Below are 20,596 nucleotides of genomic sequence, written 5' to 3' on the forward strand. Positions count from 1 at the left end.
CTGTATGAAGGCGGCTCTAGCAGAGACTTTACCCCTCCAGATCTCGGGACGGGCAGGAATGGGAGCAGGGACGTTCCAGGACTGAAGACCACGGGCTCTGCCCCAGGGGGGTCAGTGATGTGGACAGGGGGGTCTGCCGGCTCAGTGATGTGGAGAGGGGGGTCTGCCGGCTCAGTGATGTGGAGAGGGGGGTCTGCCGGCTCAGTGATGTGGAGAGGGGGGTCTGCCGGCTCAGTGATGTGGACAGGGGGGTCTGCCGGCTCAGTGATGAGAGGGGGGTCTGCCGGCTCAGTGATGAGGAGAGGGGGGTCTGCCGGCTCAGTGATGAGGAGAGGGGGGTCTGCCGGCTCAGTGATGTGGAGAGCGGGGTCTGCCGGCTCAGTGATGTGGACAGGGGGGTCTGCCGGCTCAGTGATGTGGAGAGGAGGGTCTGCCGGCTCAGTGATGTGGAGAGGGGGGTCTGCCGGCTCAGTGATGTGGAGGGGGGGTCTGCCGGCTCAGTGATGTGGAGGGGGGGTCTGCCGGCTCAGTGATGTGGAGGGGGGGTCTGCCGGCTCAGTGATGTGGAGGGGGGGTCTGCCGGCTCAGTGATGTGGAGGGGGGTCTGCCGGCTCAGTGATGAGGAGAGGGGGGTCTGCCGGCTCAGTGATGTGGAGGGGGGTCTGCCGGCTCAGTGATGTGGAGGGGGGTCTGCCGGCTCAGTGATGTGGAGAGCGGGGTCTGCCGGCTCAGTGATGTGGACCTGGGGGTCTGCCGGCTCAGTGATGTGGAGAGGGGGGTCTGCCGGCTCAGTGATGTGGACAGGGGGGTCTGCCGGCTCACAGCTCTCTCCCTTGTAGAGTCGGGAAGAAATTATTCTTTTATTTTTTTTTTTTTTACACGGGCCGAGAAATCGTTGGGATTTCCACAATTAGCAAGAATCTGAGTTATCATTCAGCCTACGTTTGCCTGGGTGAATGAAGGTCCAACTATAAAGTCATCTGTCATTCAGCTTTTGCACGCATTAAAAACTGGACCAGCGATTGGCCCGTGTAAACAGGCCGCTGTTCATAGATGGAGACAGGCGGGCCGACACAATTCCTGAAAGCCCCGCCTCCATTCAGCAATGATCGTTCCTGTGTGATCATCGCTGGGACGACCAGTGGGGTTTCTGCGCCTGAAAGGTTGTCCTCTGTACAACCACCACAAGATGAGAAGAATGGTGGGGGGGAGATACCTGCCTCTGGATCAATGCTGCCAGATAACCAACCGGCCTGAAGAAGGGAGGTCTGTTTCCAGCTGTACACACCATGTCGCTCGCGGCGGCCGTGGAACCGGCGCTTATCAGACATTTACGGCACAAACGCTTGGTACACCATTAATGTCACACCAGACTTCTTTATTTATTGTGGCCATCAGAGGTTCAATCTGACAATGTGACCCTCGGAGTAGAAATGTTTGTGGCCCCGACCGAGAGACGTTATAGGACGTATTACTCCAGTACCTCTGCTGGAAGTACCTTGGACCAGTCCACTGTAAAAACTGGAGGGGGAGCACCACGTCAGGTAAAGGAAAATGGAACAATCCACTCCGTGCTACGGCCTAATTCACAATGGCGCATTTGCACTCTGTATTATTTGCGTATTTCTTTTTACATACGTAATATGGAGAGCTGAAACTCCATTGATTTACATTGGGGTATTCAGACCTGCGTATTTACGTGCGCGCAAAAATCATCCTACTTTGGCAGTATTTGGTGCGATAATAGCCCATTGAAGTCGGTGGGATGGCATAAACGCGCAGTGAATACGTCCGATGCATATATATTCACTCCGTATTTACACGTGAACTCCAGCACAGCTTCTGTATGGACGCTGCGTGTTTCACGGACCGAGGCGGAATATGCCCGTCTATATGAGCCTTTCTTTACATGCAGAAGCCGTGTCAGAATCTGGACCACTGGGGAGGATTATGAGGCCGTTTTTGTTGAGGATTGGCTGCACCATTTCATCTATGTGTGAAGAGACCCTATAAAAGAGGTGAGTGGATGGGTCCATTTCAAGGTAAGGGGAGGAGACCCAAACAGATAGCTTTTCAGTATTCTATATTGCGAGCATTGGATTAGTCCATTTCCTTTACTAGACGGGGATGTTACCAGTTCATTCCATTTCCCTTAGTATCGGGATAGATTACCGGACCAGTTCATTACTAGATAGGGAGTTCAATGGATCAGTCCATTTCCTCTGCTATATAGGGAGGCTACTGGATCAGTCCATTTGTTTTACTGTAGAATGAGGGCACTGGATCAATTATTTCCACTACTGTATAGGGAGGCCACTGGATCAGTCCATCCCCATCACTGTATAGGGAGGCCACTGGATCAGTCCATCCCCATCACTGTATAGGGAGGCCACTGGATCAGTCCATCCCCATCACTGTATAGGGAGGCCACTGGATCAGTCCATCCCCATCACTGTATAGGGAGGCCACTGGACAAGTCCATTTTCACTACCCTGTAAAGGAGGCCACTGGATCAGTCCATTTCCTCTGCTATGTCGAAAGGCTACTGGATCAGTCCATTCCCATCACTGTATAGGCAGGCCACTGGATCAGTCCATTTCCACCACTCTGCAGGAGGTCATTGGAGCAGTCCATTCCCATTACTGTAAGTTGAGGCCACTGACTCTGGATTGGTGGTGTATCACACGAAGGATCCGTACGGAGCTCGATGCCAGCCCTAATGGGATCTGCAAGACAAGACAGGAAGCCATGACAGTGCGTAGAGCAGCGTCAGAGATGACCGCATTATGACATCATCGGTTTACGCCCAGCATTCCTGACATAGGTGCGTTCTGCTTTCTGTGTTGGCAGACCAATAGCAAGATAGTGAAGGTGCCCGTACGCACCAACTGTGCACGCATACGGGGGGATTCAGGGAAAAGACTAGTCCGGCGGCAGAAATTAAACATTTACGGGCAGCTTTACGGCCTCGTCATGGCAGCACACCCAGGATGCGCACACTCACAGGCCGCTAGCAGCAGAACTTTCTATTACCGGACTTAACCCCTTCAGCCTAAAAGGGGTGCGGGATCTGATCTCACTCCGTACAAGGAAGCAGGTACCGGCTGTCTGACAGCTGACACCCACCTGCAACAGCTGTGATCGGCACTCATGCTGATAACGGCTGCTAACCCTTTAAATGCCACTATCAATTCCAACAGCAGCATATAAATGCCCCAATCCATGTTCAGGGGTTCCAGAAAAAAAAAAGACACAGCAATAATAATTTTGGTAGCTGAAAAAGCAAAAAAAAAAAAAAAAAAAAAATAGGGCAGTAAAAGCACCACATGGGTAAAAAGTTTCTGGTCCTTAAGGAGTTAAAAAAAAAAACTAAATAAAACATCCTTGATAATGCCACATCCACAAAAGTTCACTCTCTCAAAACAAAGCGTCATTTACCCCAAACAGTGAACACTGGCAGAAAACAATAAGTACACAACGTCGGAATTCCAGTTTTTGCCATCCTGTCGCTAAGCAAAAATGGAATAAAAAAAAAAAAAAAAAGTGCTCAAAAATGGACTCCACAGATCATCCCACAGGAAACGAGCCCTTGTACAGCCGTCCATAGACCCCACACGCCAAATACAAGGCCCACCGGCCAAATCCAACTGGCCGCCTCATTTTATGTGGCCCACCGGCCGTGCATCCAACTTGACAGGCAGTCCACTGACCCAGCCTGCAACTCGAGTGTGAGGTCAGCAGTGCGGAGCCTGTCAGCGCCGATACTGAGGGGGAAGGTCAGCAGTGCGGAGCCTGTCAGCGCCGATACTGAGGGGGAAGGTCAGCAGTGCGGAGTCTGCCAGCGCCGATACTGAGGGGGGAGGTCAGCAGTGCGGAGTCTGCCAGCGCCGATACTGAGGGGGGAGGTCAGCAGTGCGGAGTCTGTCAGCGCCGATACTGAGGGGAGAGGTCAGCAGTGCGGAGCCTGTCAGCGCCGATACTGAGGGGGAAGGTCAGCAGTGCGGAGCCTGTCAGCGCCGATACTGAGGGGGAAGGTCAGCAGTGCGGAGTCTGCCAGCGCCGATACTGAGGGGGGAGGTCAGCAGTGCGGAGTCTGCCAGCGCCGATACTGAGGGGGGAGGTCAGCAGTGCGGAGTCTGCCAGCGCCGATACTGAGGGGAGAGGTCAGCAGTGCGGAGTCTGTCAGCGCCGATACTGAGGGGGGAGGTCAGCAGTGCGGAGTCTGTCAGCGCCGATACTGAGGGGGGAGGTCAGCAGTGCGGAGTCTGCCAGCGCCGATACTGAGGGGGGAGGTCAGCAGTGCGGAGTCTGTCAGCGCCGATACTGAGGGGGGAGGTCAGCAGTGCGGAGTCTGTCAGCACCGATACTGAGGGGAGAGGTCAGCAGTGCAGAGTCTGTCAGCGCCGATACTGAGGGGGGAGGTCAGCAGTGCGGAGTCTGTCAGCGCCGATACTGAGGGGGGAGGTCAGCAGTGCGGAGTCTGTCAGCGCTGATACTGAGGGGGGAGGTCAGCAGTCATAGACTCTGCAGCGGCTGCCGCACCAGAGCTGCACGGGTTAGTGGAAGGCCTGCAGGGACGCTGCCCAGCCAGAGGCCAATAGGAGGGGTGCGATTACTGGTGGTGCCAACATAGGGGACACCATTGCTACTATGGGGGTAACTATTAGCGATCGAACAAATACCCCGGGGCACTGTGGGATGTTTTTATGTGCGCACATACACTGTGTATTTTGCGCACGCAAAAAAGAATGCAGACAGGCCCAAAGAAAGAGTGCGCAAATACGCAGGTTTCACTTCAATGGCCTATCACGATGAGTAATGTGCACCATACCGGTCATGCCACGTATTTTATATATGATGGCAGACATAAGGTAGTTTACATAATATCATTGAAATATACAACAACCTGCAGATCGCGACTGTCACGAATGCGAGACCCAACAGACCCGTCTCTATCACTGATTTGTCACAGATTGACTATTCCCAGTGCCTCGCCGCTATGACCACGTGACATGGCCAAGCCTCGATCATTCTAGTGGGATTGCAAGCTTGGAGGCGTTAGAATACAGGCCAATTTGTACCCAGCTTCCCCGGATTTCTGCACGCATGCGAAGCAAAAGCTCAAATCCCCACCTGATCCGGCCTGACGCACTCCAGCCCTCTACAATGCCGTGCACATACATGCCACCACCAGCCTGTAAGTCACTGGTAAGCTTGAACCCAGACTATGAATTATGAACACAGTTTTCGGAGTTATGGTTTGTTTTAAAACGGACAAGGCTTAACTAATAAATTGCAAATTTATTCTAGAAAAAGACTAGCAGTGCAAATATATACAAAGGATATACGAAAAGGTCGTTACACGGGAGTATAAAGGTGTACAGGCAAATAAAACAAGGAGAAAATAAAAGATACCGGGCTGGATATCGATCCAATTCCTGGTCCGTGCAGTCACTGAAGCAATGGGAGCAGCCTTACGCTAGAGGTGTATCTCTGAAGTTTGACCTCAGAGCACACTATTCCTGCCCTCTCATTCAGGAGGGTTGGGGTGAGGCCATGCATCCCTTGTGGAAATATAATTGCCCATATCTTCACATGAGATCCTCCGATTGGGAATATGTGCCTGGCATATTTACGGTCATGATTTTATCTATTCAGCGGTACTAAGCAGGACATGTAAATTATGCCCAGGTACACGGACAGGCCGTTTGGGGTGCTCTGGGCTGTGGACCTCAGTGTGTTTAGGTGTGTTTTGTTCAGCTGGCCCGCCCGATTCTGAAAATATAATTCATATCAGGCTGGGACCTTCACATGACCAAGAATCTTTATTAACAAATTTTCCTTGACTGTCAGTTCCTAAACAGCTGGGAGAACTTAGCTCCGAAATGAATGAGCTTCCTGAGGCTTCATTAACAGGTAAGCAATCAAACAATGCGGTATCCCCAGGATGATTCTAACTAAGACCCCGCTTACGCTGACAGGCAATCGCTCAAAAGTCGCTCAAACGACAGTTTGAGTGACAGTTTTGAGTGATCATTTTTGCATACTTTATAGTAGCTAAGTAGCTACTATAGAACATGCAGCCGGAGCGTGACACAGCCGCGGCCGCTAATAGAACAATACAGCTGCTTTGCATAAGCAAAGAGCTGTATTGTAGCCGCAAGCTTACAGGCTGTGCCCCACTGTGAATTCACAGCAGGACACAGGCACAGAGAATCTTATCAGCACAGCCGGCTGTGCTGATAACAGCTGATCACTCAGTTCAAGAAAACTACGATCAACGACTCGTGCACGAAAACTGCCCGATGTCAGTGCATTTAGATGCAGACGGCGATTCTCGTTGTGTCTAAATGGGCCATAAGAAGAAATTTGGACCCAGGAGACTTAAGGAGAGTGGAGGGGCTTATTTACATCACAGCTAAGGCGAGGTAATACAATTATCTTTCTAAATGCAAACATTCAGCAGGCAGGGGGGAGGGAATAGGTGAGCGGCCTAAAAATCACCAATGCTATCTACCTGCACACAAGGTGGATGCCATACAGCCAGGCTGGAATAGGCCAATGTAAATAAGACGCTGCCACGGGCCTTCCAGTCTCTGGATCACAGCATGTTAATAAGTGGGGAGGAAAGAATCAAAAATTGGAAAAGAACAAAAGGGCCGTAAGGGATCAATTTTGGAAATGTGACGTCTGCAGTGTGGTAAGGCGGACTATATAGCGCACCACTAATGCCGAGGCCAGTGAGTGGTGACATGCTGAGTCGGCACGTGATGGCGCTCCCTGGACGTGCGCAGAGACTGTGGGGACCGCAGCAGCTGGGGAAGCAGAAGCAGTTGTATAGCCTTGTTTATCGGAGGGCAGCAGCGATGTCGGCCTGAACAAGGACTATGCGGCGCGACGCTTGCTCTTACCGTGCCTCACCTGTCGTATATTCCACAACGCAGAGATGTCTGCCAGTCACGAATGTAAAGGTGATGTTTTTCATGATGGAGTAATTTCTAGAGAAGAAGAAAGAATTAGATTGGCCATCACGGGTCCTGGAGCTCAGCTGATAGCGAGGCGTCACCTACAGGAGAAGTAGTCCTTTATGATCTGGGTGCGGATGCTGTGTGCGTTGCCGGCAGCCGGTGGGTCATGTGCAGCTCTCAGCTTCCCCTCAGCGAGCTCCTCGGTTTTGAGTGAGATGTTGTGAAGGATCGAGATGTTGTGTAGGATGCAGCAGGCCACAATGATGTCCGAGACCTTAGTGGGGTCATACTGCAGCCCGCCGCCCGACTTGTCCAAGCACTTGAAGCGACTTTTCAGCATCTTGAATGTTTTGTCTATGACGGCGCAGGTGCTGGCATGGGCGTCATTGTAGCAGAGCTCAGCCGGCGACTTGGGTTCTGGTACCGGGGTCATCAACCAAGGACGGCAGGCGTATCCTGACCCCCCTACACGGAATATAGAGAAGCTGCTTACACCAAGACACTGACAAACAAAGTAAAAATCTGCGCCATAGGCTATACAGGGCAAGTATTTCCCGTGTGCGAAGTAAAAAAGGGGAAATTTCACTTCTTTTGCAATAGGAAACCTACATGTACATTAGTCCAACGAAAGGGGCTATTCCACCTGCAGATCCTTTCTGGATTTCTCCGATGCGAATTCCACCCCATCAATATGGTCTTTAAACCCCTTCACGTCCCAGGGCATACATTTATGTCCCGGGTGCCTGGGTTATCTATGGAACAAGATCAGAGGGGCCACCCTACACAGATGCCACGGTTAGCACTGACCAGGGCATCTAGGTAGTCATCTCAGGTGGCAGTTGGCTTTCAGGTATTTGAATTAGCTGATAGCCAACAGTTACAACATGGCGCCGTACTCCCGTTGGGCATATGTGATGTAAGTATGCATGCCATATATTACCAAAGGGTTAACCAGTATAACATTGTCAATAAACGCCAAGACTAAGTGATTAGAAACCTACCTAGAAGCCACCCGCCTCTGAGCCGACCACTCTCAAACCCCTCATAGACCGAGGACTGCCGCAGTATGGATGAGTTCTGGGAGCTTCCTGGAAAGGCGGAGAACAAACTGAGAATCCTACAGTCGCTGTCGACGATCATCTGCACATTGACAGAATGGTAACCCTTATTATTTCTGTAGATTTCCTCTCGCTCATGGGGTGCCGACAGCGCTATGTGAATACAATCCAAGATCCCCATGACATGCGGGACCCCCGCCACCGAAGAGAAACCATTTTTTAAATGCTGCCAACCGGCCTTGTCGCTGGGGAAGCATATAAATGTGTGGACATGCTTCTTCAAGGCCTGGATTACCGGCACCAGGAACCGGGAGAACGTGGACTGAGAGACTCCTCCGATGGCTGAAGCCTTGGTCTGAAAGGAACCGGAGGAAAAGAAGTGCAAGCAGTTCAAGAGCTTGACAATCCCGGGGATGGCATGGCTTCTCTGCGTCAGCGGGTCGATGTCTACTCGGATCAACTCATATAAATCTATGATGGTGCGTTTGGTGAGCCTAAACCTTTCAAACACCTCTTCGTCCGTCAGTCCTTCCATTCCAGTGCGTTCCCGGAAGATACGAGGCCTCCGGATGCCTAGAACTTGAGGTTTCTGTGATGCAAGTCTCTTCGGTTTTGGTTGAGGCTTTTGTGCAGAAGGTGATGCTCGGTGGTGTCGTCTTTGTTTTGGATCTGGTTTATCTTTCTTCTCACTTTCCTCTACCTGTAGCAAGTAGAGCATGACGGGACCAAACGAATCCATGCCGGCAGCCACATAAAGTCTACGGTTGGGTGGTTGTTAGATAGGGTCTTGGCTGGCACAATGTAGGCTGAGACGCCTCAATCACCAAGTGTCATTACCTCACAGGGCTCTGGGCTCGCGGTCACGTCCATCCATGATCCAGATAGTTGGACGCAACGTAGAAGACACCACCACATTTCAGGGAGTACAGCGCAAGTATCTGCGAGTCAAGTGCGGATCGGTCATTCCTTCAGTCGAACAAATCCCAGCTCTTGCTATATGGTGCATTATTGATGGTCACTCAGAAAGGTCCCTCTGAATTATCAGAACTGCAATGGAAGGAATCAAAATAATCTTTATAAAGCGGTAAAGTAGTACTTTACAAATCAGAGGTAAATGGAGGAGAGCTAGGTTACGGGAGTGATCAGCCTCTCTATAGAGATGTGCTTAAAGCTGTGGATACTGGGAATTAACCCGATTGGAATGTGTTACCCCAGACGGAGAACTGGTGCAGCTCAAGAAAAGTCTGGGAGACGGGAGGAGGAGGCTCAGGCTATGGAAGAACTTAGTTGGAGATCATTAGGAGAACTGAGGGCAAAGCGTGGTAGACAGGGGTGGGGGAGGAGGTAGAGGGTGGTGCAGCACTGTGGAGAGCAGTATGGATGACAGCGGTAAGTAGAGATCCATTCTATAGTGGACGGGCAAGATCATGCCACAGTCCGTGATTGTGAAAGATAGGGGGCCTCAGACCACAGCAGCCCAGACTATTCACGCATGGCAACAGCTTAAAGTACTTATCCAGTCTTTAAAGATTGAGGATTGCCTATCCCAAGAAATGGCTAGCATTACCTGATCATTAGGGCCCAACACTTGGAACCCCCGCCGATGAGCTGATAGAAGGGGCCGCAAGTGCTATGAATCTTAATATTAATACAACAATATGTCTATTTTCCCCAGAAACTGCGCCACTCTCGTTTATGGCTACCTCTGGTATTGCAGCAGAATCCATTCAAGTGAAGTACAGACACAGCCCATGTACAGGAGAGGCTGTGATGGACCGCTGGGCACGGAGTGTCCCAAAGTTGTCTGTGGTGTAAAGTTTGATAACATTTACGGGTGACATGTAAGAGTAGGCGACAAACTGCACCGAATGAAACAAAAACATTCAGGAAAATGGATATTTAAAGAACAATTATGGCAGCCAAAGAAAAAAAACAAGAAAAATAGGGCCAAAAACCACCCAGGGCATAAATGAGCGCAGCGGTGAGACGTGAGGAGCCGGCGGTGTCACACAGTCTTAACCCCTTAAAGGATTCTGCAATCACTTTATAAGATGTGCCTACTGAAGGCTCCGGGGATCCTCACCTCATCCCTGAGGAGGCCTCAAACCCAACCATTAATGAAAACCACTGGAGCTGATAAATAGAAGTCATAATACAAACAGCGGCAGATACCCACAAAGATACCCACAGATACCCGCAAACAGCGGCAGATACCCACAAAGACACACCAGCAGATACCCGCAGATACCCGCAAACACACACCAGCAGATACCCACAAAGACCCGCAGCTCACGCGGCTCTGCGACACACACACACCGCAGCTCTGCTTGACTGACACACTGACACACACACACACTGACACACACACACACACACACTGACACACACACACACACACTGACACACACACACACACACACACACACACACACACACAGACACACACACACACACACACACACACAGACACACACACACACTGACACACACACACACTGACACACACACACACTGACACACACACACACACACACACACACACAGACACACACACACACTGACACACACACACACTGACACACACACACACTGACACACACACACACTGACACACACACACACACACACACACACACACACACCTCTGCAGGTCATGCGGCTCTTGTACTCACACACCCACCTGCAGCTTAAAGGGGTTGTCTCGCGGCAGTGGGGTTATACACTTCTGTACGGCCATATTAATGCACTTTGTAATGTACATCGTGCATTAATTATGAGCCATACAGAAGTTATTCACTTACCTGCTCCGTTGCTAGCGTCCCCGTCGCCATGGTGCCGTCTAAATTCGCTGTCTTCTGGCGTTTTTAGACGCGCTTGCGCAGTCCGGTCTTCTCCCTGGTTAATGGGGCCGCTCGTGCCGGAGAGCTGGTCCTCGTAGCTCCGCCCCGTGTGCCGATTCCAGCCAATCAGGAGGCTGGAATCGGCAATGGACCGCACAGAGCCCACGGTGCACCATGGGAGAAGACCCGCGGTGCATCGTGGGTGAAGATCCCGGTGGCCATCTTGGAGAAGGAAGAAAGAAGTCGTCGCAGCGCGGGGATTCGGGGGGGCTATTGAAAAAAAAAAAAAACCTGTTTCGGCGCGAGACAACCCCTTTAAGTGGCTTTGCTACGCGAATACACCCCTGCGGCTCTGCTACATGTGCACACACACACCTTCAGCTTATACGGCTCTGCTGCGCGCAGAAGCACACACAGCTCACGAGCCTCTATTCCAAACACACCTACAGCTCCTGCAGCTCTGCTACCCGTGCTCACACAGACAGAGACACACAGCTGCGGCTCTGCTACCCGTGCTCACACAGACAGACACACCTGCGGCTCTGCTACCCGTGCTCACACAGACACACACACCTGCGGCTCTGCTACCCGTGCTCACACAGACACACACACCTGCGGCTCTACTACCCGTGCTCACACAGACAGACACACCTGCGGCTCTGCTACCCGTGCTCACACAGACAGACACACCTGCGGCTCTGCTACCCGTGCTCACACAGACACACACACCTGCGGCTCTGCTACCCGTGCTCACACAGACACACACACACCTGCGGCTCTGCTACCTGTGCTCACACAGACAGACACACCTGCGGCTCTGCTACCCGTGCTCACACAGACAGACACACACACCTGCGGCTCTGCTACCCGTGCTCACACAGACAGACACACACACCTGCGGCTCTGCTACCCGTGCTCACACAGACAGACACACACACCTGCGGCTCTGCTACCCGTGCTCACACAGACAGACACACCTGTGGCTCTGCTACCCGTGCTCACACAGACAGACACACACACCTGCGGCTCTGCTACCCGTGCTCACACAGACAGACACACACACCTGCGGCTCTGCTACCCGTGCTCACACAGACAGACACACACACCTGCGGCTCTGCTACCCGTGCTCACACAGACAGACACACACACCTGCAGCTCTGCTACCCGTGCTCACACAGACACACACACCTGCGGCTCTGCTACCCGTGCTCACACAGACACACACACCTGCGGCTCTACTACCCGTGCTCACACAGACAGACACACACACCTGCGGCTCTGCTACCCGTGCTCACACAGACAGACACACACACCTGCAGCTCTGCTACCCGTGCTCACACAGACACACACACCTGCGGCTCTGCTACCCGTGCTCACACAGACAGACACACACACCTGCGGCTCTGCTACCCGTGCTCACACAGACACACACACCTGCGGCTCTGCTACCCGTGCTCACACAGACAGACACACACACCTGCGGCTCTGCTACCCGTGCTCACACAGACACACACACCTGCGGCTCTGCTACCCGTGCTCACACAGACACACACACCTGCGACTCTGCTACCCGTGCTCACACAGACAGACACACCTGCGACTCTGCTACCCGTGCTCACACAGACAGACACACACACCTGCGGCTCTGCTATGCACGCACGCAGCTCACGCAGCTCTGCTGCGCGCACGCACACACCTGCAGCTCACGCGGTTCTGCTACGCACACACACCCACACTCGCGCACACACACACACACGCCTGCAGCTCACGCGGCTCTGCTACGCACACTCACGCACGCACACACAGACCTGCAGCTCTCGCAGTTTTGCTACCCTCACACTCCCGCACCCCTTATGACCACTCAGGGCTCCCCCACACCGCGGTGATTTCCCCACCACACCTGTCTCCGCCTCCCTGACCCCCGCCGCCCCGCACAGCGCAGTGTTTTCCGCACGTGGCCGTATGAATGAGCCCGGAGGGTTTATCACGCGGGCAGAAGCGCATTTCGGTCACACAGCTATATCAGGAGTCCGGAGGCCTGCGGCGCCCCCCGTGTACAGCCCCGGGCACGCAGACTCACACTGGGGTTTTGTGTACGCAGGACTTCGGCGCGGTTCATTCGCGTCACACACTGATTACAATGGGCTCTTACAGCGCAAATCTGCCCCCGCGGTCTGCTTCCCGTAACGGCGCGTACGTCGCCAACAACCCACGAGGCCGCGGGCACCACCACCCCGCCAGGGGAGACTACTGGAAGGGGCACAAGCCGCGCCTCGTCTGTTCGCATGGCCACAATTCACCATAAACCGCAAGAAGCGTTCTGTGAGATCAGACAGCGGCGGGCGTCAGTCACTCAGAAGCCTGTGGGGGGCGCAAGAATACACTATCATCAGGAGAAACCATCTGACCAACATACCTGTGCGAGGGGCGTGGCTTAGACGGGGCGGGGCTGCTCAGGTGATGCTACATCATAATGACCTACAAGTAACAGACCCCCCGCCTCCACATGACGTCTCCTACGGGGAGGTCTGCGCCGCCGCCGCTGTTTGCACCCCGTTATTAACAGCCGCCCCGGCAGACACTCACCTCAGCGAACAAAGACGGCCGCGCACTGCAGCGCGCATGCGTCAGCCTCCTCACACAGAGCGAAAGGCCGGAGCGCACTGCGCATGACTGAAAAGAAGTCGGCTTGGTACACAGATGCGCATGCGCTTAGTTCGGGGAACATTCTGCTGCGCGCCAAATCTTCACGCATGCGTACAAGTGATCGTGTTTCTGAGGAGATGTGACAGATACCAGTTATCGTTGGTGCTGCTGAGTATCAGCTCTGATTCTATGCTGATGACCTCCCGGCCCGACCACGGTACGCACAACTGCGGAGGAGGCCATGTTATCGTGTATCCGCACCACCGCTGCCATATATGCGAGGAACCAGCCTGGAGACAAGTGTGAATGGCGGCTGTGCTGCACCGCGGATCCGCCTGTAGGTCCGCCGCCGTCCATGGGCAGAACCTGCTGGCGGAATATCTGACGCTGATGCTGCCCACCGCCCGCCACGTCCGCTGATGTCGCCCGCCACGTCCACACGCTGATGTCGCCCACCGCGTCTGCGCTCTGATGTCGCCCACCGCCCGCCACGTCCGCACGCTGCTGCCGCCCGCCAAGTCTGCATGCTGATGTCACCCTCCACCTGCCACGTCCGCATGCTGATGTCACCCTCCACCTGCCACGTCCGCATGCTGATGTCACCCTCCACCTGCCACGTCCGCACGCATTGTGTGAAGGAGGCCTTATTGTGTTTTTTTTTTTAATTTAGAAAAAAACTGCCCGAAGGCCCGGTTGACTTCACGTATAAATACGCAGTGACTGTATAATCGTATTCGCGCGATTCCATGGACTTTTTCATGTCTATTTCAGTTCGCAATGTGGACAAAAAAGAGCATATCGCCTGCCCCCCCCCGCGCGCGCCCGTAGATACTGGTGTGAAACACGTCTGAATACCCCAAATGCACATCAATGGGGATTGACGCTCCCTGTATACATGCGTAAATAATATCTGCGTTAGGCTCCGGCCAACCTGCGTTTTCCTTGCGCGTTTTTCACGCGATATCGCAGTGTTTTAACGTGATTGTCACTGCGACTTCCTAATGTTAAACACACATCCCAAGGTGGCGCTTTGTGATTTTTGTGCGAGGCGTTTGTAACATTAAAGTCCAATTAACAATTGTGTGAAAAAAACGTGCAAGAAAAACTCCAGTGCGCCGGAGCCCTAATATGGAACAAGAATCTGCCTGTGTGAATGAGGCATATGGCGAAGCAGCAGAGTGGCGCAGCGGCAGCGGGCTGCGACTACAGTCGGGGCCAAAACCGTTTTTCAGTCTTGTAGGCTGCCTGTAGACGGCTCGCCGCAGGATGCGCCCCAGTAGTGAGCTTGTATCCACCCGTCCAGCATCTTCCTGCACTGCGATGTGCCGGCTGTCACACAACCGCTCATGCCAAGTGCAGACGTTTCTGCGAGGAATAGGACATGCCGCCATTTGTTTATTGCGCAAGTTTTCACACGGTACACATAGGATTGCATTATCTATCGCAACTCTTTGGCAGCGTGCCCGGGCGGAAAACCCGCCGCAGGATTTCCGCTCGTGTGCAGGAGGCCTAAGTCAGATGTTTCTACAGTTACTGAAGTACAGTTATCAGCATTTCATACGTTTTTAAAGTTTTTTGACAAATACGTCAAATTTAGGCAAAGACTCCATATTTACAACATTGAGCCTTTAGCCTGGGTTCTCACAGGATGGAAATCCCGCAGAAATCTCACGGCCTGGCCGTACCGAAAAATCATGAGATGTCCGTGGGATGAGCACAGCTTCCAGACCTGCGTCTCCGCTGCGGCCGTCTCCCCCCATAGGGAGGCCGAGGGAAAATGCACAAAGAATTGACGTTCTGCGCCTTTGTTTTCTGGCCGCATGTTAGTTTACTTTGCTGGCTAATCACAGGATTAGGAGCCGCGGGAGGAATAGCTATATGGACGTTACGCACGGAGATTCTGCGCCAATTCTGTCCTGTGTGAACCCAGCCTGAGGCCTCCCTCACACAGACAATGTTTACCGCGATCAGCACCGCGCTAATTGTGGTATAACGCTTGCATTGTTTTCAATGGGACCGCTCAGACAGCCGCTCGATCGTGCTTTCCAGCGCCGTGATTTTCAAGCGGTGTCTTTTTTTTTTTTGTCCGTCTAGCGCACCTCCTCAATGATGAAGGAAGCTAAACTCCGCTGTCGGCCGCAAAAGTAGAATTGTGGCGCGTATCTTAACGCCCGTGTGAGGGAGGCCACTCTCACACGTGCTTTTTACCGCGATTAACGCAGCATTTTGACCGCCGTGCTAATCGCGGCCCAATGCTCCCACTCATGGGGACTCCCAAACCTGCGCTTGAACATAGCGGTATCTCACATTGTGATTTTTGAGCGCTGTCTCCTCTATTTTAGCGCACCACATCACCAGTCACAATGATGGCTGCAATCAGGAACACCGCCCGGAACTGCGTTAGGAGCTCCTGCACACCTGCGATCGCCATATTGAAAACAATTGGGAGGGAGATGCTGCTATTTTTTAATTTATTTCCTTATTTCTTTTCCTTGCAGCATCGCTGGAGTGAAAACATCGCAAATGAGAAGGAAAACGGTGAAATTCACTGCTTTCATAATCGTGCGTTTTCACTCTCACATTGCAGGAAAATTGCCCAATTTTCTCGCCAGTATGAAGAAGCCCTTATATAGTTTTTTTTTGCTGTACTACTTGTGTTTTTTTTAAAGATATATTTAAATTTTTTTAAATTTTTTTCTGTCGCCATCTTCTGCGCAATAACTTTATTTTTCCGTTCTGGTCACCGGGGCTCAGGAAAGATGTTACAGTGCTGGAGGGGGTTCAAAGAAGGGCAACTAAACTAATACATGGAATGGCGGAACTGGAATACCCAGAGAGGCACCAAAACTGGGATTATTCACCCCGGAAAAAAAGACGGTTAAGGGGCGACCAAATAACTGTGTATAAATACATGAGGGGACAATACAAGGATCTCTCCATGAGCTGTTTATACGCAGGACTGTGACGGGAACAAGAGGGCATCCGCTACGTCTAGAAGAAAGCAGGTTTCATCACCAACACAGAAGGGGGTTCTTTACTGTAAGAGCAGTGAGACTGTGGAACTCTCTGCCAAAATCCATAGGGGAGTTTAAAAGGGGACTTGATGTTTTTCTGGAGCGGAAGGATATTACAGGATATAAGACTTAGGCTGGATTCACACGAACGTATATCGGCTCGGTTTTCACGCCGAGCCGATATACGTCGTCTCTCTCTGCAGGGGGGGAGGCTGGAAGAGCCAGGAGCAGGAACTGAGCTCCCGCCCCCTCTCTGCCTCCTCTCCGCCCCTCTGCACTATTTGCAATGGAGAGAGGCAGGATGGGGGCGGGGTTAATTCTCAAAACTTAGCCCTGCCCCGCCACCTTTCATTGCAAATAGTGCAGAGGGGTGGAGAGGAGGCAGAGAGGGGGCGGGAGCTCAGTTCCTGCTCCTGACTCTTCCACCCCCCCCCCCCTGCAGATGAGGACGACGTAGTATATCGGCTCGGCGTGAAAATTGAGCCGATATACATTCGTGTGCAGGCTTAGGCTAATTGTTAATCCGGGTATACAGGCAGGTAGGAACTATTAGAGGTTGATCCAGGGATTAGTCTAATTGCCATTAGGGAGTCAGGAAGGAGTTTTCCCCCCAAATGGGCTAATTGGCTCCTGCCTCTTGTTTTTTTTTCCCCCTTCCTCTGGATCAGCAAGGAGGATAAACAGGCTAAACTAGCTGGACATTCAGCCTTACATGCTATGTTACTATGTAACATAGTTGTGCAAGGGCTCATTTCTTGCGGGACGTCCTATATTTTGCATTGGTGCCATTTTGGAATACATACGACTTTTTGATCGCTTTTTATTGCATTTTTTCTTGAAGACGGTAACCAAAAAAGTGCATTTCTGGCGGCCTTTATTTTTTTTTCTGACCACGTTCACCGTGCGGGGTAAATAATGCATTACTTGGATAGATCGGACCTTTACGGATGCAGCGATACCAAATATGTAGTTTGGATTTATTATTCATTAACTAAAATATTTTTTAAATAATTAGTAAAACTTTATTGATCTAATTTTTACATTTTTTAAAATTCTCCTCAGAGAGGGACAACAACTAGCGATTCTTTGATCGCTCTTGCAGTATGATGTAATCCCATAGCATTACATCATACTGCGATCGGGCAAGCAGTCATCAAGCCACCCCACGGGCATGGCTTAATTGGCATTTTACCATGACAGCCCTGGGGCCTTTCAGAAGGCCCGCGGCTGCCATGACACCTGCATGACTCCATGCGATCTCATCAGGGGATTTAAATGCTGCTGTCAGAAATCCTGTTTTCATATAGCGTTGGTGGTATAGTGGTGAACATAGCTGCCTTCCAAGCAGTTGACCCGGGTTCCATTCCCAGCATTGTTGCTCTTGTGTGTATGTTTACACTTTTTCCATTTTTAACACAAAAAGTTTAACATGAAAGAGATATTTGGTATCACCACCTCTGTAATAGTCCGGTCTATTAAAATAATGCATTTATCCTACATAGTGAACACTTTCCTAAAAGAAATAGTGGCAGAATTGCACTTTTTTTTACTCCGTTTCTAAAAGAAAAATATAAGCTATCAAAAAGTTGCATTATCTCACAATATTACCAATATAATGTACTGCAAAAAACAATCCCTCACATTTCCCTGTCGACAAAAAAAAGTGTTAGGCTGCCTGTCCATAGGAGTAGCGATATTCGCTGCAGGAGCCGCCACCAGGGAGCACTTTGGCACTGCGATTTTCCACGATGAACCTATCTATAATGATAATTAATTGTGGCAAATCGCAGCATGTAAGCCAAAAATCAGCGATGACTGTTATAACTGAATTCCTGGCGGGATACCAAGTGATTGCATTCTTCCAGCTGGTATCCTGCACAAATCTCTCAGCAATAGCTTCAAGAATAGAGATGAGCGAGTATACTTGCTAAGGCACTACTCCCTCGAGTAATGTGGCTTAGCAATGTATCTCCCCGCTCGTCCCTAAAGATTCGGGGGCCGCCACAGCTGACAGGTGAGTTGCAGTGGGGAGCAGGGGAGAGAGAGATCTCCCCTCCACTTCTCCCCGCTCTGACCCCCCGCCCCCTGCCGGCCCCCGAATCTTTAGGGAGTGGAGATACTCGCGGGGAGATACTCGGCTAAGGCACATTACTCGAGCGAGTAGTGCCTTAGCAAGTATACTCGCTCATCTCTATTCAAGAACAAAGCAGCTCCTGCTGTTGTTGGCGCTATCAGCTCAGCAGGATACTAGCTGAGAGCTCCCACAACAAAGCAGCTGTATGCAGAAAACAGTGCTCCTGCTGTCCTCTGTATGCAGCGGGAGCCTTTATTTACACACTAATAAGCTCTTAAGTAGCTAATTAGCTACTTGAGGCTGCCTGTTCATGGGTGTTTTTGAATTGCGTTCCCCATGGTGATAATCCGACCGCGGGGAACACAATGCACGCTTTCCATAGCGTTGCCATGGAAAGCGCTTCCCCCTGTCCACGAGCTGAGAATCATAGCGATTCTCGGCTCGCGGCTGGCAGTTGGCAGCATGCTGCAAATTCCCACAATTGTCTGCGGTCAGCCTATCTGTCGGCTCCTGCTCTCGGGCAGCGGCTCCCGTGGTGGAGATTCACCAGGGAATTTTGCATCGCCCGTGGGCAGGCAGCCTAAGAGCTTATGCAAAGTGATCGCTCAAAACTGTCACTCAAACTGCCGTTTGAATGAATTATGAGCGAAAGAAAAAGATGACTCCCCACTCTAAAACATTTGGGAGGTGAAAGTCATTGAGGACGCAAGTGAGCGCTTTACCGTAGGAGCTTATCCTGTTCACCTGGCACTGACTTTAACACGGGGCTCCCAATTCTCCAATATAACGCTGGTGGAGCTTTTTATTCATACAGAGACCACCAGAGCCTCGGCCTTCTGTTCTCTGACCTGAAATGCAACTCCAGCCGACAGGCCATATTTTCACTTTGTAATGCTGGAGACTGCAAAACTCTGCGCTTCGCAGAGGATGGTTTCGATCCATCGACCTCTGGGTTATGGGCCCAGCACGCTCCCGCTGCGCCACTCTGCTGCTGCTTACACCTCTCTTACGAGAAGCCACATTACCGTCTGACTGTTGTCAAGCCATTAACGAAGCAGAAAAGTTGGCTTTAGTCACACTAGGGGTGAGAGTTGCATTTTCACGATTGAGAAGTGGTGCGAATTCTATGGCGTTGGTGGTATAGTGGTGAGCATAGCTGCCTTCCAAGCAGTTGACCTGGGTTCGATTCCCGGCCAACGCATTGTTTCTCTTGTTTTGAAGTATTCTTGTTAACACTCTCTCCAAAGGCCAATGGTTGTGCGGTCAGGCTCAAAAAGAGTGCGCCCAGGAGGTATGCAGCTGCAAAGTCTGTGCGAGAGAGCCTCCGAGTTGAAGCATGCAAGGTTGTCGGACACTCAAAAGCGTCCTTCGAGCCGGAATCGAACCAGCGACCTAAGGATTGCTAACTAGCTACTACAGTCCTCCGCTCTACCAGCTGAGCTATCGAAGGTTTAGCCAGATATGCGTGCAGCTGCTTCCTAGGTTTTTGTGTCAGTGCCAACTAAAAAGAAGTTGGCCCTTCATTTGAAGGTAGTGCCAAGTGGAAGTTTTGGAGGATGCGGGCATCGATCCCGCTACCTCTCGCATGCTAAGCGAGCGCTCTACCATTTGAGCTAATCCCCCTCTACGGTTGCTGGCTTTGGGCACTCGGGTCACACCGCAGTCATGTTATCATGCCTAAACCAAGCTTTGACCATGGGAGAAGAAAGGTTTCTTTCTTTTTTTTTAAGTGTGGATTTTTTTGTGCCTTGAAATATAAAGGACAGTGGAGTTTGCTGGGCTTTGGGTGGCCTGAAAGAACGAGACAGTGAATTTTTGGGGTACCTTTTTCCTGGGAGCATGAAAAATACAAAACTCCGCGCTTAGCAGAGGATGGTTTCGATCCATCGACCTCTGGGTTATGGGCCCAGCACGCTCCCGCTGCTCCACTCTGCTGCTGCTTACACCTCTCTTACGAGAAGCCACATTACCGTCTGACTGTTGTTCACACTGGCAT

At 51.6% G+C, this 20,596-nt stretch overlaps 1 protein-coding gene and 2 non-coding genes across 5 annotated transcripts; all 3 read right to left on the reverse strand.

Moving 5' to 3' along the window:
• Nucleotides 1-1,350: 1,350 nt before the first annotated feature.
• LOC136618979 (putative nuclease HARBI1) lies at nt 1,351-13,536 on the reverse strand. 3 transcript variants are annotated; one of them, XM_066594370.1, is made up of 5 exons: nt 13,453-13,536; nt 7,970-9,073; nt 7,071-7,433; nt 6,922-6,998; nt 1,351-2,726 (listed from the first exon to the last, which is right to left on the reverse strand). In XM_066594370.1, coding segments are annotated over exons 2-4 (1,161 nt in total). In that variant the 5' UTR covers nt 8,766-9,073; nt 13,453-13,536; the 3' UTR covers nt 1,351-2,726; nt 6,922-6,996. The 3 variants fall into 3 exon arrangements, with proteins under 3 accessions (XP_066450467.1, XP_066450466.1, XP_066450468.1); XM_066594369.1 differs by having other exon boundaries at nt 6,912-6,998; XM_066594371.1 differs by lacking the exon at nt 13,453-13,536 and adding an exon at nt 13,283-13,391 and having other exon boundaries at nt 6,912-6,998.
• Nucleotides 13,537-19,964: 6,428 nt separating this feature from the next.
• Nucleotides 19,965-20,050, reverse strand: TRNAY-GUA (transfer RNA tyrosine (anticodon GUA)). Its single transcript is given in 2 exon segments — nt 19,965-20,000; nt 20,014-20,050. It is a non-coding gene; the product is annotated as a tRNA-Tyr (tRNA).
• A 100-nt stretch (nt 20,051-20,150) lies between these two features.
• TRNAA-AGC (transfer RNA alanine (anticodon AGC)) lies at nt 20,151-20,223 on the reverse strand. Its single transcript has one exon. It is a non-coding gene; the product is annotated as a tRNA-Ala (tRNA).
• Nucleotides 20,224-20,596: the final 373 nt, after the last annotated feature.

This window comes from Eleutherodactylus coqui, chromosome 1 (assembly GCF_035609145.1).
Source record: "Eleutherodactylus coqui strain aEleCoq1 chromosome 1, aEleCoq1.hap1, whole genome shotgun sequence".
NCBI classification, from domain to species: domain Eukaryota; kingdom Metazoa; phylum Chordata; class Amphibia; order Anura; family Eleutherodactylidae; genus Eleutherodactylus; species Eleutherodactylus coqui.